Source organism: Triturus cristatus, chromosome 8 (assembly GCF_964204655.1).
Source record: "Triturus cristatus chromosome 8, aTriCri1.1, whole genome shotgun sequence".
In the NCBI taxonomy this organism is placed as follows: domain Eukaryota; kingdom Metazoa; phylum Chordata; class Amphibia; order Caudata; family Salamandridae; genus Triturus; species Triturus cristatus.
In genome coordinates, this window is record NC_140591.1 from 403,889,937 (window position 1) to 403,905,521 (window position 15,585).

At 42.7% G+C, this 15,585-nt stretch overlaps 2 protein-coding genes across 11 annotated transcripts in view; one reads left to right on the forward strand and one right to left on the reverse strand.

Annotated features, from left to right (window-relative positions):
• LOC146802199 (serine/threonine-protein kinase Nek5-like) overlaps positions 1-15,585 on the reverse strand; it is a 383,120-nt gene that overhangs the window by 340,901 nt on the left and 26,634 nt on the right. The window contains exon 2 of the mRNA XM_085621788.1: positions 10,032-10,172. Within this exon, the coding sequence (XP_085477914.1) occupies positions 10,032-10,148 (117 nt within the window). The 5' untranslated portion in view covers positions 10,149-10,172. The remainder of the gene's footprint in view (positions 1-10,031; positions 10,173-15,585) is intronic.
• LOC146802200 (uncharacterized) overlaps positions 1-15,585 on the forward strand; it is a 238,746-nt gene that overhangs the window by 90,013 nt on the left and 133,148 nt on the right. The window lies entirely within an intron of this gene.

A 15,585-nucleotide genomic window follows, 5' to 3' on the forward strand; every position in this document is an offset into this window, starting at 1 on the left:
GGAGTAGGATGTTGGGTCGTTGACCATTGTGAGGGCGGTGGGAATGTTGCACTAAACTCTCATCGGAGGTGTAGATACTCCGCAAGTTCTAGAGAAGAGGTAAATTGTATTCCAGTTTCTCAGTATTTTGGGGGGTAGGAGATGGGCCTTCTGAAAGCTGGAGATTTGTTTTTGATTGTATTTAAAGGCATTCATAAAAAGTATTACACTTTTAATTCTAAATAGGTCCTGGGCAGTTACTGCAGACTTTTAGAGCCTTTATTTCTGCCTGTTTCCAGCAGACAGCGACGGCCTGTAGAAATGATCAAAGAGTAAGTAACAGTGACTAGGACAAAGTACAAATGATCAAAGAGTAAGTAACAGTGACTAGGACAAAGTACAAGGAGTTGTAGGGACAGCTAGCAGCACAGGCTCACTCTTTGAAGTATTCACTTATGACAACGGTTACTCCCCTGAGGTTGTTGGTGTGGGGCAGTCCTAGGCAGCTTGATTATAAGTGTGTTTGAGTATGCTGCCCAGCTGGAGTTACTCAGTCATCTAGTTGTGGGATTGTTCTGCCCCCTGTAAATTAAAGTGACACGGATGCAGAATGACTCTACGTGGCACTGGATAATGGAGAGACCCCCCTAGCAGTGTCCGGAAACCTAGAAACCCCACCAGTGGGTTCAGTGTGATGCAGAATAGGGCTTTTACTAGGTTGCTAATTTCATTAGCGGAGAAATCCTCGCGCCTGGGGATAGCAACAGCGCGAGCCTTCAACGGACGGCAAAGCAGGGTATGGGAGAAGGCGTGCGCCTAAGAAGGAGCCGCATGTGAAGAGCCGTTGTACGCCCGAACTGCTTCCATGGAGGCCAAACAAAACCTGCAGTTGGTCTACCAGGCCATGCAGGCGCTGTACCACGACCCCAAACCAAGTGGGGGAGCTTCAAAAATCGGTGTGCGCTGTGGATAGGGACCCGGGTACAAGGGTTTTAAAGGAAAGGACACTGTTCTTTAGAGTTTTTACGAGCATGTCACATCCCATATGTTGGCAGCGCATTGAGTTAAGGGAGAACCATGTGAAACTGGGCAAGTGATTAGGGTCCGTTTTGGGTGTGAAGTTGCACGCGTCGGCATCTTGTATAGTTTTAGTGGGGGGGTTCGGGAAGTTCGTCAGGACAGGCCCTAAAAAGCTAACGCTAGGGAAAATAAAGTTGAGGTTGCAGGCAAGGCACAAGGGTCAGGAGGCTTGTAGCAGGCGTAAGGAGTGATGCAGCACTATGGGTATGGCCGCCCCTGAGCAGTGCTGGAGCTGCGTCGCGCTTGCGACATGACTCCAGCACTGCGTCACCTATACTCTGACAGATGCGTCACACATCTGTCTCTCCTTGCGCCGTGGTGCACCGCATCATTGTAAATGCGGAGCATCCATGGTGGCACAAGGGGTTCATAACATTACGCAAAATAACTGGTGCATCCCTGCTAATCTGCAGGGGTGCACCAGTTATTGTAAATCTTCCCCCAGTTTGGACTGATTCAAATCCCCTTCCTGACTTCCAGTTGCTTATTTGACATGTCATGCCACGGAGTACCGTCACCTTTTTATTTTGAGGAGGAGAGTACCGGCACATTTCAAGAGAAATGCAATACCTTTAATTGGAGAGTACCGGCACTTCTAAGAAACAAGCAGGTACTCTGGCACAGAGCACCTGCACTTCTATTTTTCCCTTTCAAGCACTGCCAAACATACTCCAAGGGGAGTCACGTTGAAAACAGACAGATTGTGTTTTGGGATCCTTGCTCACAGAATGGAAAATGAGCGACCTTATTAATCCTGCTATGAATTCTGAAAAGTGAAGCTTCTGGAGTCCTTAAAAAAGCAATGCATCAGGGATCACATATGAACACGGTACACCATGGAGCTTTGTATTTATTTTTTTAAGTTTTTAAGGTACTGTTTTCAGCCAATGTAGTTTACAATGCTTTAAGTTCATTGTAATTGGCTTTATTTAAGAATACTGGAAATACTATTATTGATAGCCACGTTTTTGCTAAGAATTTATTTTCAAAGATGGCAATTGTAACTGAGGAGTAGGATGTTGGGTCGTTGACCATTGTGAGGGCGGTGGGAATGTTGCACTAAACTCTCATCGGAGGTGTAGATACTCCGCAAGTTCTAGAGAAGAGGTAAATTGTATTCCAGTTTCTCAGTATTTTGGGGGGTAGGAGATGGGCCTTCTGAAAGCTGGAGATTTGTTTTTGATTGTATTTAAAGGCATTCATAAAAAGTATTACACTTTTAATTCTAAATAGGTCCTGGGCAGTTACTGCAGACTTTTAGAGCCTTTATTTCTGCCTGTTTCCAGCAGACAGCGACGGCCTGTAGAAATGATCAAAGAGTAAGTAACAGTGACTAGGACAAAGTACAAGGAGTTGTAGGGACAGCTAGCAGCACAGGCTCACTCTTTGAAGTATTCACTTATGACAACGGTTACTCCCCTGAGGTTGTTGGTGTGGGGCAGTCCTAGGCAGCTTGATTATAAGTGTGTTTGAGTATGCTGCCCAGCTGGAGTTACTCAGTCATCTAGTTGTGGGATTGTTCTGCCCCCTGTAAATTAAAGTGACACGGATGCAGAATGACTCTACGTGGCACTGGATAATGGAGAGACCCCCCTAGCAGTGTCCGGAAACCTAGAAACCCCACCAGTGGGTTCAGTGTGATGCAGAATAGGGCTTTTACTAGGTTGCTAATTTCATTAGCGGAGAAATCCTCGCGCCTGGGGATAGCAACAGCGCGAGCCTTCAACGGACGGCAAAGCGGGGTATGGGAGAAGGCGTGCGCCTAAGAAGGAGCCGCATGTGAAGAGCCGTTGTACGCCCGAACTGCTTCCATGGAGGCCAAACAAAACCTGCAGTTGGTCTACCAGGCCATGCAGGCGCTGTACCACGACCCCAAACCAAGTGGGGGAGCTTCAAAAATCGGTGTGCGCTGTGGATAGGGACCCGGGTACAAGGGTTTTAAAGGAAAGGACACTGTTCTTTAGAGTTTTTACGAGCATGTCACATCCCATATGTTGGCAGCGCATTGAGTTAAGGGAGAACCATGTGAAACTGGGCAAGTGATTAGGGTCCGTTTTGGGTGTGAAGTTGCACGCGTCGGCATCTTGTATAGTTTTAGTGGGGGGGTTCGGGAAGTTCGTCAGGACAGGCCCTAAAAAGCTAACGCTAGGGAAAATAAAGTTGAGGTTGCAGGCAAGGCACAAGGGTCAGGAGGCTTGTAGCAGGCGTAAGGAGTGATGCAGCACTATGGGTATGGCCGCCCCTGAGCAGTGCTGGAGCTGCGTCGCGCTTGCGACATGACTCCAGCACTGCGTCACCTATACTCTGACAGATGCGTCACACATCTGTCTCTTCTTGCGCCGTGGTGCACCGCATCATTGTAAATGCGGAGCATCCATGGTGGCACAAGGGGTTCATAACATTACGCAAAATAACTGGTGCATCCCTGCTAATCTGCAGGGGTGCACCAGTTATTGTAAATCTTCCCCCCAGTTTGGACTGATTCAAATCCCCTTCCTGACTTCCAGTTGCTTATTTGACATGTCATGCCACGGAGTACCGTCACCTTTTTATTTTGAGGAGGAGAGTACCGGCACATTTCAAGAGAAATGCAATACCTTTAATTGGAGAGTACCGGCACTTCTAAGAAACAAGCAGGTACTCTGGCACAGAGCACCTGCACTTCTATTTTTCCCTTTCAAGCACTGCCAAACATACTCCAAGGGGAGTCACGTTGAAAACAGACAGATTGTGTTTTGGGATCCTTGCTCACAGAATGGAAAATGAGCGACCTTATTAATCCTGCTATGAATTCTGAAAAGTGAAGCTTCTGGAGTCCTTAAAAAAGCAATGCATCAGGGATCACATATGAACACGGTACACCATGGAGCTTTGTATTTATTTTTTTAAGTTTTTAAGGTACTGTTTTCAGCCAATGTAGTTTACAATGCTTTAAGTTCATTGTAATTGGCTTTATTTAAGAATACTGGAAATACTATTATTGATAGCCACGTTTTTGCTAAGAATTTATTTTCAAAGATGGCAATTGTAACTATTTCCTTTCTCTTGTACACCTGGGATACAGTTTATGGCTGTCAAAGAATATTCTAGGATGCAGAGGTTTGCTCTGCTGCTGCTCACCTGCTCCAGTTCTTTTTTGTGGGGATATTTCCACTGCTGACCTCTGAACTGTACCAGTTCTCTGTGTTATAGAAGCTTGCACTAGTGCTGCTCCAACTATAAATGCTCTTATTGTCGGTAGGTGTTACGCTGAAGATGTCCATGAAGCATACTTCTAGCTGTTTGTATGTGTCTCTATACACATATGGGCCTAAACACAGTGTGACCTCAGTCTCCCAATCAACTGCTCCCACTTTCAACAGGATAGAATGGCAGCTAAAGTTCAGAATAGAAAAGGTAGGCAGCAGCTAGAAAGGGCTATGCAGCTTTTGCCCATGTTAAGCAATTGTAGCCTACTACCTGATCATGTAGAAGCAGACAATGTGTTTTACTATAGATGAACTGGGCATAACCTGTTTTAGCTCATGGCTTAGCTATTGCTCCTCAACTCATGCAGGACTGCTTTATGGCTTCAGAGGAGTGTGCACCACGGCAGGCTGTGCAGCATGTACTGGCATTCATTCTGCCTAGTCTTCTGAGTGAGCCTCTGACTTGCTGCCATGCTCTGAGCCATTCGCTGGTTGAGCATACCGGAGCAAGGCTGATTTCAAGATTTCAGTTTAGTGCACCTCAGGCCAGCCTGATCGTAGGCAGCAAGTATCAGCTGCACGTCAATGACCAGACCTCCATGTCGCAGTCTTTCTAGGTACCACCTACAGCAGCTGAAACTTTGCCAGAATGAACAAGAACTTCAGTCTCAGTCTGAGGGTCATGAGAGTATGTCATGATGCAGGCAGATGATGGATGAGACAGGTACACAATAAAAACATAAGGAGGCCCTTTGGTACAACACAAAGGATGCTACAGGTGGCAAAATGTCAAAGGCAAAAATAAATTTACTAGGGCTACACAGAATGGCAGAAAGGATAATCTGAAAACATTGTAGGGGGAAAAGAGAATTAGTGAAGCACCCGGAGAAATAAGACTGAAGAAAATACCAAAGGGGAATTATATTGAGAGTTACCTGCAGAGAAAAGAGAGATGTAAGTATGAAACAGCTTCAGTAAAGTGACCGAAAGAGAAAAGCAAGTACTCCTGTGAAAAGGCAGACCAACTGAAGTGAAAGAGAGTGCAGTAACTGTTGTAGAAGAGATGAGACATGTATGAGAGAATAACAGTAAGACATTTGAAAGAGAAAAGGTAAGCAAGACACCTATGGGAGACAATGAGAAAAAGGCAAGCAGCAAATTAACAAAAAGGAAAGAGAGCCCAAAACATAAAGATCATAGGAGAAATACAAGTGCAAGAAAATATGTCCCTCTGAAGGTGGGTCAGAAACGGTAACCACTTCTTCCCTATGTCGAACAAGCTGTACTCATGTCACAAACTCCAAATGGTCTACAACAGGGGCCTCCAACCTTTTCAGTAGTGAGAGCTACTTATCTTCAATGAAAGTCATCCCGAGCGTCTAACATTATAAGCATTGTGTTGGACCTGGTCTCTTCCCCAGGGTCATGCCCAAACGTTTTGCCTTCCTTTTCCTACTGTTTGCTGACTTCATTTTTGTTGGCCTTAGGACTCTGTGCACTTTACCAGTGCTAAATTGCTTGTACCCTTAACTCTAAACATGGTGGAATTGGCTTGTACTCAAATGGCATATTTAATTTACTTGTAAGTCCCTAGCAAAGTGGTACCCAGGACCTGTAAAGTTAATTCTACTAGTGGGTATGCAGCACTGATTGTGCCACCCACTTGAATAGCCCTTTAAACATAACTCAGGCCTGCTACCGCAGAGCCTGTGTGTGAAGTTTTAAACTGCCATTCCGACCTGGCAAAATAAACCTTTTGCAAGGCCCAAAACTTCCTTTTTACTACATCTAAGACTACAACGATTGGTCACAATCTATTTCTTTTTTTATATTCTATAACTCTGGCAAGGAATTTAGCCACATCAAAGGTTATGGCAGTCAGTTACATCACACTTAAATTGAGATCAGTTTATGCTAAGGATTACCAATTTGGGAGAGTCAACTCCTACGCATATTAAACACTAATTTTCGATACGAAATCGAGCTGGATTCCGCCTCTATTAGGGATGCCTCGCAATTAGAAGAGTTATTTGGGGGATCTACTCATCCACTTCTAATGTGCATATTCCATCAATAATGCAGGTTTAAATCATTGCTATAGCAACCTATGGAGCTAGCATTTGAGGATATATACCTGCAGCAACTCCAAAATGGCCTTGTTACAAAGATTTTGGGAATTTCTGGCCAGCACCCTAACATTTGCAAGCTACAGAGAAACTGGATTGCATTTTAATGTACATGTTATTAAGTGGCCACCCATCTTGCTCGGGTGGTCTTCCTGGACAAACTTACACACATCGGTTACACGGTTGATAGTGGAAGAGCTATTTAAGCATCCTATCCATGACAACCTGTAAGAAACACAAGGTTTTCTAAACATTATTGATGATCCCCCCACCCCCATCTGATTCTTAGAGAGAGGAAGCTCAGAGAGAAGCCAACAGTCAGAGCATTCCCCGGTATCGAGCCATATTCGGATTGGGTAAGAGCAGGCATAAATAACTCCCATTAAGCCACTTGGAGATATGGCTGGTAGCAGGAAGACTTAGCTTCCCTAAAAACTAGAGATTCTGTGAATTTTCCACACTGCGCACTTGCAATTCCTGCAATCGATCAAGTATGCGCTTTCTGAGTTTTCTTGTGGCTGCAATGCAATTGTGAAATTCCTTAACTAGGGTCGAAGAACAGAAGCATTGGATTTTTAGGCGTGCTGTAATTTTCTACTTGAATTCAGGGAACTGTTTATGATAGAGATGTTTCATTTTATTTCTCATGGGAGCTGATTTTTCTGCACTTTTTGAACTTTCTGTTTGACTTTCACTTTATTTTTATGTTTGACTACACCGGTTTTTAGGTCTCGCCTGAGAGAGCGCATGCTGTCTCTTCCAGACATTTAGTAAGTGGCTTTTAAAAGTGCCACCAGAGGATTTTGGTGGCCTAAAGCTTGAGTGCACGTGAGCGTGCACGCCCGCAGCCGCCATCTGCCTTTCTCATGGCTCATTAAGCCTCCTCCACCCCCTTGCTGTCTGCTCTCACTAACCCCCTCCCTTCTCCCCCTTCCTCCTCGTTAGCTTGTTATTCTTAACTTTGGAAGCATCTGATGTGAATTCTTCAAGGAGCAGTTCACTTCTCTAAGCCAATGCCGCCTCAGACAGTAGACATTTTCTGGTGCTTGATGTGGGTTTCTTTTCGTCGCATTTGGCATATAATCACTGTATATAACGTTACACCATTAAGCACTCTTAGATCTTTTTCACTATACGATAACTTGTTGCACAGTGCCTGTTTTTGATTTAATTATTTAAGTCTTTAATTTGTTACAACTAGCGTCCAGTTGTATTAACTTTCTCCACCCCTGCTTAGCTGTTTTCACACTAGTTGCCCCGTCTACTGTTGGGATTTCCGTTTGGACTACATACAGTTGGGACGAGTTTGTGGGGTTACATTGCGCGTCAGCCTGTCCATGCAAGCCACTGTGCTTTACCTATGGGATTCCCTTAACCAGCACTGCGCTGTGATTAGGCCATAAGCCCTATCTTTCATTGAGATCGCACTCGCATCTCACCGTCTTTATGGCGTTTAGCTCCCACGCTCGTCAGACTTTAATGCGAACATAGGCTAGTTCACGTGTCTCCTTCACATTTTTATTCCCCCACTGCGCCGCCACTCTCATTTCTTTACTTCTTTCACTGTCCTCGGAACCTCTCCCGTTTGGGCATCGGATATCTATCCACGATTTGGGGCATTGTCGTGATTGTGCAAGTCATGCTCTGCAGCAAAATTACAGTTAATCAGTTTGCACTGTCATTATATTTCAAGTTCACCATAAAACACACGCATCTCGTGACTCCTAACGTAATGCAACTCAGTTACCTGCCTATAAAGCTGCTACTTGCACGTAGCCTGGTCTGTGCCCGTGTCTTCTTTGCTGCCTGCAACCACTACGGGACTTGCTGATGACATATATTTCCCCACATTTCATGATTTTCGTAGTGACGTGACAAAGATTGCAAGCTTTTGTGAAGCTGCAACAAATTTCATAGACTTTTGCAAAGTATACCTTTCTGTGCAATTTGTATGGCCTCATTCAAAATATAGAACCATCTTTATAGTCAGTGAAGAGGGTGGCCTCAGCAGAACAGGAATATATGTTTGCTATATATGAATGCACACATGTATAATCAGATCAGACTCTTTACTTGCAAGAAATGCATTCTTACAAAAATATTGCACATTATTCAATTCATTGACATACGCAATTACAAATATCATAAAAATCTACAATAAATAGCAATTAATTAAATCAATACAGCAAACAAAGAACACCAACCTAAAACAAATATAAAATGGTATATAAATTAAAATATCTTAAAATTAATTGAGCGATCTGCAGCCCATTATCCCACACGTATCAAAATGTTTGAAAGCGCAACAGTTCAACCAACACATGCAAAGCTCATTCCATCAGTTAAGGCTACAAGAGTGCATTATAGAGGCCTACATAACATAAACCGGCAGAGAGACAATCCATTTAAAACAAGCATTGGCTTTGCCAATAGGTCTCGCTTTTGGGACCTTATAAATATTTAGTTATGCAGCACAATATCCTTGGTGCAACAACATCAACTGTTGCATGGCTAAACACTTATAAGGGACAAGGTTTAGCCATGCAACAGCTGATGTTGTTGAACCAAGGATATTGTGCTGCAAAACTAAATACTTATAAGGTCCCAAAAGCGAGACCTATTGGCTATGCCAATGCTTGTTTGGCTTTGTGATTCACTCCCTGACCATTAATAACACTGTGTGGTCTTAAATCATTTTAACTCAGATCGTGTTTGGAATACCGTGTTTCCTTGACATCATATGGATATCCTTTGCACCCATTGTATTTTTTATACTTTTATATTTAATGAATTAAAGATTGTTTTGTAAGTTGTATATTATTTTAAACTTTCATCGAAATAAGCCTGAATTGAATTGACTAAGAAATACCAGTGCATATGACTAAAAGTGACAAATAGATTAACCAACCAAGAAGAGAAAGAGAGAGAGAAGCAAAGAGTAAAAGAGAGAACTAGTAACAAGCATTGGCATAGCCAATAGGTCTCGCCTTTGGGACCTTATAAGTGTTTAGCCATGCAACAGTTGCATAACTAAATACTTATAAGGTCCCAAAAGCGAGACCTATTGGCTATGCCAAGCGGCCGTGCGGCCGCAAAAGTGAAAGTGATTGCGATCGCCATCACGATCAAACATCAAAGCAGCCGTGAAAATGAAAGTGATTGCGGCAAAGCGCGGCGCGCGCGCCCGCGCACATGCACTGTAGCTCTAAGCTGGCCTGGTAGCACTTTTTGGAGCCCTCTCAATAAGTCTCGCCAGACCAGCGCATGCGCTGGGTCAGGCGAGACCTAAAAATGAGTCGAAGAAAGAGAGCTGAGCAAGTTTCAGGCAGAAAAGTTAAAAACATGTAGCCTGGAGTGGAAGATAAAATAAATGCCCAATGAAGAGAAAACAACAGTAAAGGAGAAAGGAAAAAGGAGACACTGACACGTGAGAAATATATTCACAATAGGCCCCGTTTACTGGATTAGCCGTAATCCTAATTTGGACTGAAACTGCAATTTCTAATTGATATTATGTAGGAATTGGGTAATAACCTGAGGGAGTAAAATATTTACCGGTATCACCCTGCCACTGGCGCTGGCTGCATAGACTTATGAACGTCCCAGTCTTTGTAAGCAGCCCAGTGGGTTCTCACAATTTACATTTCATGCATTTTACCTTTGTTAAATTGATTTCCTTTATAACACATTGGCTGCCATCTGCTTTTCCTCTCGCTAAAAATGCTTTTCCAAAAGCTCCCTCGCCAATCATTTTGATTACTTCATATTTATCCATTGCTTCTGCGTTGTTCAGCAGGTTCTATACCAAACAAAACAGAGGGTGTCATACAAATAGAAACTCAGCAAAACAGTTTATCACATTTTTGCAAACATCGTTTAGCAAAATCACAACCCACCCAGCACATAAATCCTAAAAGCACACAGCAGATTTCAAGGCAGTGGTCCTTGCACGAGGAGATATTTGTTTCAGAACCCCATGCAGGTATCTTTATATTTGTTGAGTGGTGCCCAACGTTTTTAGGTCTCGCCTAGAGCGCAGCATGCATGCGCTGGTGTAGGAGAGGGCTCTTGGAATCACTTCAGACTTCCAAGAGCCTTCTCCGTGTGGGTGTGCCTCCTCCCACATATCCCATTGGCCTTTGCGTGTGGCTTTCAATAATTGAAAGCACGCAAATGGCCAAAGACTGGTGCATGTCCCACCTCTCCTCAAAACTTGCACTCAAAACTTGGCCTAGGGGTCTCGGGAGCGAGCAGGGTGCCATCTGTTCTGGATCAGGTCTAATTAGCTTTTACTTTCGCGTCTGTCTTCCTTACAGCGCCCGCGCGCACCACTCGAGGGACACTGCAGCTGCATTCCTCGCATCGCACGGCCTTTTGCCTGTGGGAGCGAGCAGCTGCAGTTCCTCCTTGTTCTGCCTGTCGGGAGATTGCATGCCTTGCAAGTTGATTATCAGGACGGTACTGTCCCATTCTGCCATTTCTGGGACAGAAACGACCTTCTAGAACGCTGCTTTGGGTAGTGCCTAGGACGTTGTGTACCATCCAGATAATAATGAGCAACGTTTGTGATTCTCCAGAAGGTACAGAACAGGAAGAATAGAAGGGAAAATGCCTTGCATTTAAATATATTCAAATTCTAATGAGGCTTTTTATCAACGCCGCTCTTTCGGTGAACAAATTGACTTTTGAATTGTGAGATAAACACTTCACATGTTTTAAAAGATTATATATTTTTTTAAGTAGGTACGCTGAGAGGGAAGAGGTGCCGGCGCCCTGGATTTTGCAAGGGAGTTTGGCGTGCACAATCGTGACGCTAATAGGACCTTGCTAATCGCGGTGCCTGACTCACAAACACCAGGCGTGGGCCACAGGAGCGCAGCCATTACCGCAGCACGCTGCGCAACTCGCGCAGAATAAATATTCTGCCGCATTTAAATATTCTGCCGCATTTAAATATAGGAATACAGCCTCAGCCTCGTTTTATTTTTCAATTGTAACATAGCGCCAACTTCGTAGTAGGTGTCAGAACACTTAAAAACATGCGAAAAATATTTATTATAATTGAATATTTGATGGGGAGACTGGATCAGGGCATGGTGATTTAGATGCAATTGAGGAATCGTGTCTATTCCATCAATAATCTTCTCTAGGTACGTATCCGCAATCAAATGCAAAATACAAGTACAAAAATAGTATGTATATTAATGTGCTCCTTGTTGAATACAATTATAAATATGCCCGACCTTTCAACCTGGATCTGTTTCAAAATCAAAGTACCCAAGAAAACATTGGACTTTTCCAAAGGGCACAGAATGGAAAGTCTGTAGCAAGTATATACAATGTACGGTTCTTTGATACTCTATGAATTTTAGAGTTGTAACTTTCTCCCTTCTATTTTATACATTTTTTTATCCCATACTGGAAAAAGGTTTGTGGGCTACGGTGAGGCGCCGGCTGCCGTTTTCCGTGCACATTTATGTTTAGCGCTGGGTTTAGCTTCGAGGGAGGCCACACGTGCTGCTGTCCCCGCCGAGTGGCCCTTTAGTGGCTCCTCTGACTGAGGGCAATACAGATTGCATTTCCCTTTGGTGCTGCTGCTCCCCCTTTGTTTTCTGAGCTCTCTTCGTGCTGCGCACATTCTCCTGTACAAATGTGTTCATTGTTTTTGCGTCACGGCATCAAAGATTAAAAAAAAACACAAGACAAAGAGAACATCTCGCTTTACTTCACGTATCTCTCGAACTAATCCAGACACCAGCGCACCTACAGCCATTTCAGTGCGAACAGGTCAACTGGATAGAAAATTAGTTCATTGTGCATGCGAGAGCAATTGTCTCTCAACATTGTCTGTCCACTATGTATGGAACTGAAAAGCGCTGCTGACGTCAGCCCCTCCACTCTATGGTTGTCCGCGGGGTTCATCCTTTGAAGCAGAGTTTTGAGAGCCTGCGACAGCCAATAGCAGTTTTGTGGGTCACGGCAGGGCTCGAGTCGGGGTTCGACGCGGGTGGACGGCGTCCCCCCACTTATTTTACCGGGAGCTCGATAACTGGAGCAAATGGAGCCACACATTCACTCTTTGGCCTCTCTGGGGCGAGATCGGAGCTCATTCAGAACGCAGCTCACGCGCTGGCTTCTCTGATGCAATCGCATCTAAGGGGTGAGCGAGGGGAGGCAATGAGTCTGATGGTGCCAGCCACCTTTCGTGACGTCAGCGTCCCTCCACTTCTTTTTTCAGGACTTGTGCCCTGGGTCACGATAAGGGAGCAGAGGACCACACTTAGTGCTGCATGTACTAGGCCATCTGATAAAACATTTTTGACTGGCACCACCTCATGTTTTTGGTGGTAGGTTAAGGCAGTTCTTGCTCTAAACACCTTTTACTAACATATTATGAAAACACTATTGGAAAAGTTGTAACGCCTTACAAGAACATTTGAGTGCAGTGGTTGTTTGGTCATTTGTTGTGGTGATGAAGTGTTCTGTTGTTATTTGTGCACTTGTGTTTTTGTGCTCTATTACAATGTCTGATTTTGTTTTAGTGTACTGAGGTTGTTGTGTTGTATTCTGTTTTCACTGTTGTGTTTGGCCCTGTTATGTTTTGATTATATTCCTATATTGCTTTGTGTAAGTTATTGCTTTATGTTTACTTATTTACTTTAGCTATATCAAAATTACTACAATACTTCCAGGAAAACATAAGCACATGGAAGTTACTTGCACACACAATTATTACCACTGTTTAACTTCAACCCCACAGAATACTGCGGCATGGGTTTGCAAATTTTGTGGCACCATAAAGGACAGATAATTGTACCACATAATTACACGTCACATAATTAAACTCTATTCAATGCAACATAAATACACTCCACATAATACCACTGTGCCAAATAATTACATGCCACATAATTACACTGTACTCAATGCAACATAAATACACTCCACATAATACCACTCAGTGCCACTTAATAACACTCCACATAATTACACTCTGCTCAATGCAATATAAATACACTCCACAAAATACCACTGTGCCAAATAATTACATGCCACATAATTACACTGTACTCAATGCAACATAAATACACTCCACACAATACCACTCAGTGCCACTTAATAACACTCCACAAAATTACACTCTGCTCAATGCAATATAAATACACTCCACATAATACCACTCAGTGCCACATAATTACACGCCACATAATTACACTGTATTCAATGCAACATAAATACACTCCACATAATACCACTCAGTGCCACGTAATAACACTCCACATAATTACACTCTGCTCAATGCAATATAAATACACTCCACATAATACCACTATGCCACATAATTACACGCCACATAATTACACTCTACTCAATGCAATATAAATACACTCCACATAATCCCACTCAGTGCCACGTAATAACACGCCACATATTTACACTCTATTCAATGCAATATAAATACACTCCACATAATACCACTCAGTACCACATGATTTCACGTCACATTACACTTTATTCAATGCAACATAAATACACCCCAAATACCACTCAGTGCCACATAATTACATGCCACATAATTACACACTACTCAATGCAACATAAATACACTTCATATAATACCACTCAGTGCCACATAATTACACGCCACATATTTACTCTATACTCAATGCAACATAAATACACAACATAATACCACTCAGTACCACATAATTACACGTCACATAATTACACTCTATTCAACGAAACATAAATACACTCCACATTATACCACTGTGCCACATAATTACATGCCACATATTTACTCTCTACTCAATGCAACATAAATACACTCCACATAATACCACTCAGTGCCACATAATTACAGGCCACTTAATTACACTACTCAATGCAACAAACACACTCAACATAATACCACATAATTACACGTCACATAATTACACTCTATTCTATGCAACATAAATACACTTCACATACTACTGTGCCACATAATTACATGCCACATAATTACACTCTACTCAATGCAACATAAATACACTCCACATTATACCACTGTGCGACATAGTTACATGCCACATAATTACACTCTACTCAATGCAACAAATACACTCCACATACCACTCAGTACCACATAATTACATGCCACATAATTACACTCTATTCAATGCAACATAAATACTCAGTGCCACATAATTACACTTCACATAATACCACTCAGTGCCACATAATTATATACCACATAATTACAGTGCACTCAATGCAACATGCACTCCACGTACCAATCAGTGCCACATAATTACACACTACATAATTACACTCTACTCCATGCAACATAAATGCCCCCCACATACCACTCAGTACCACATAATTACACACCACATAATTACACTCTATTCAATGCAACATAAATACTCATTGCCACATAATTACACTCTAGTAAATGCAACATAAATACATTTCACATACCACTCAGTGCTACATAATTACATGCCACATAATTGCACTCTACTCAATGCAACATAAGTACACTCCACATAATACCACTCAGTGCCACGTAATAACACCCCACATAATTACACTCTACTCAATGCAACATAAATACACTCCACATAATACCACTCAGTACCACATAATTACACGTCAAATTACACTCTATTCAATGCAACATAAATACACTCCACATAACACTTTGCCACATAATTACACGCTACATAATTACACTCTACTCAAAGCAACATAAATACACTCCACATAATACCACTCAGTGTGACATAATTACACGCCACATAATTACACTCTACTCCATGCAACATAAATGCATTTCACATACCACTCAGTGCTACATAATTACATGCCACATAATGCACTCTACTCAATGCAACATAAATACACTCCACATAATACCACTCAGTGCCACGTAATAACACCCCACATAATTACACTCTACTCAATGCAACATAAATACACTCCACATAATACCACTCAGTACCACATAATTACTCGTCAAATCACACTATTCAATGCAACATAAATACACTCCACATAATACCACTCATAGCCACATAATTACACGCCACATATTTACTCTCTACTCAATGCAACATAAATACACAACATAATACCACTCAGTACCACATAATTACATGTCACATAATTACACTGCACTCAATGCAACATAAATACACTCCACATAATACCACTCAGTGTCACGTAAT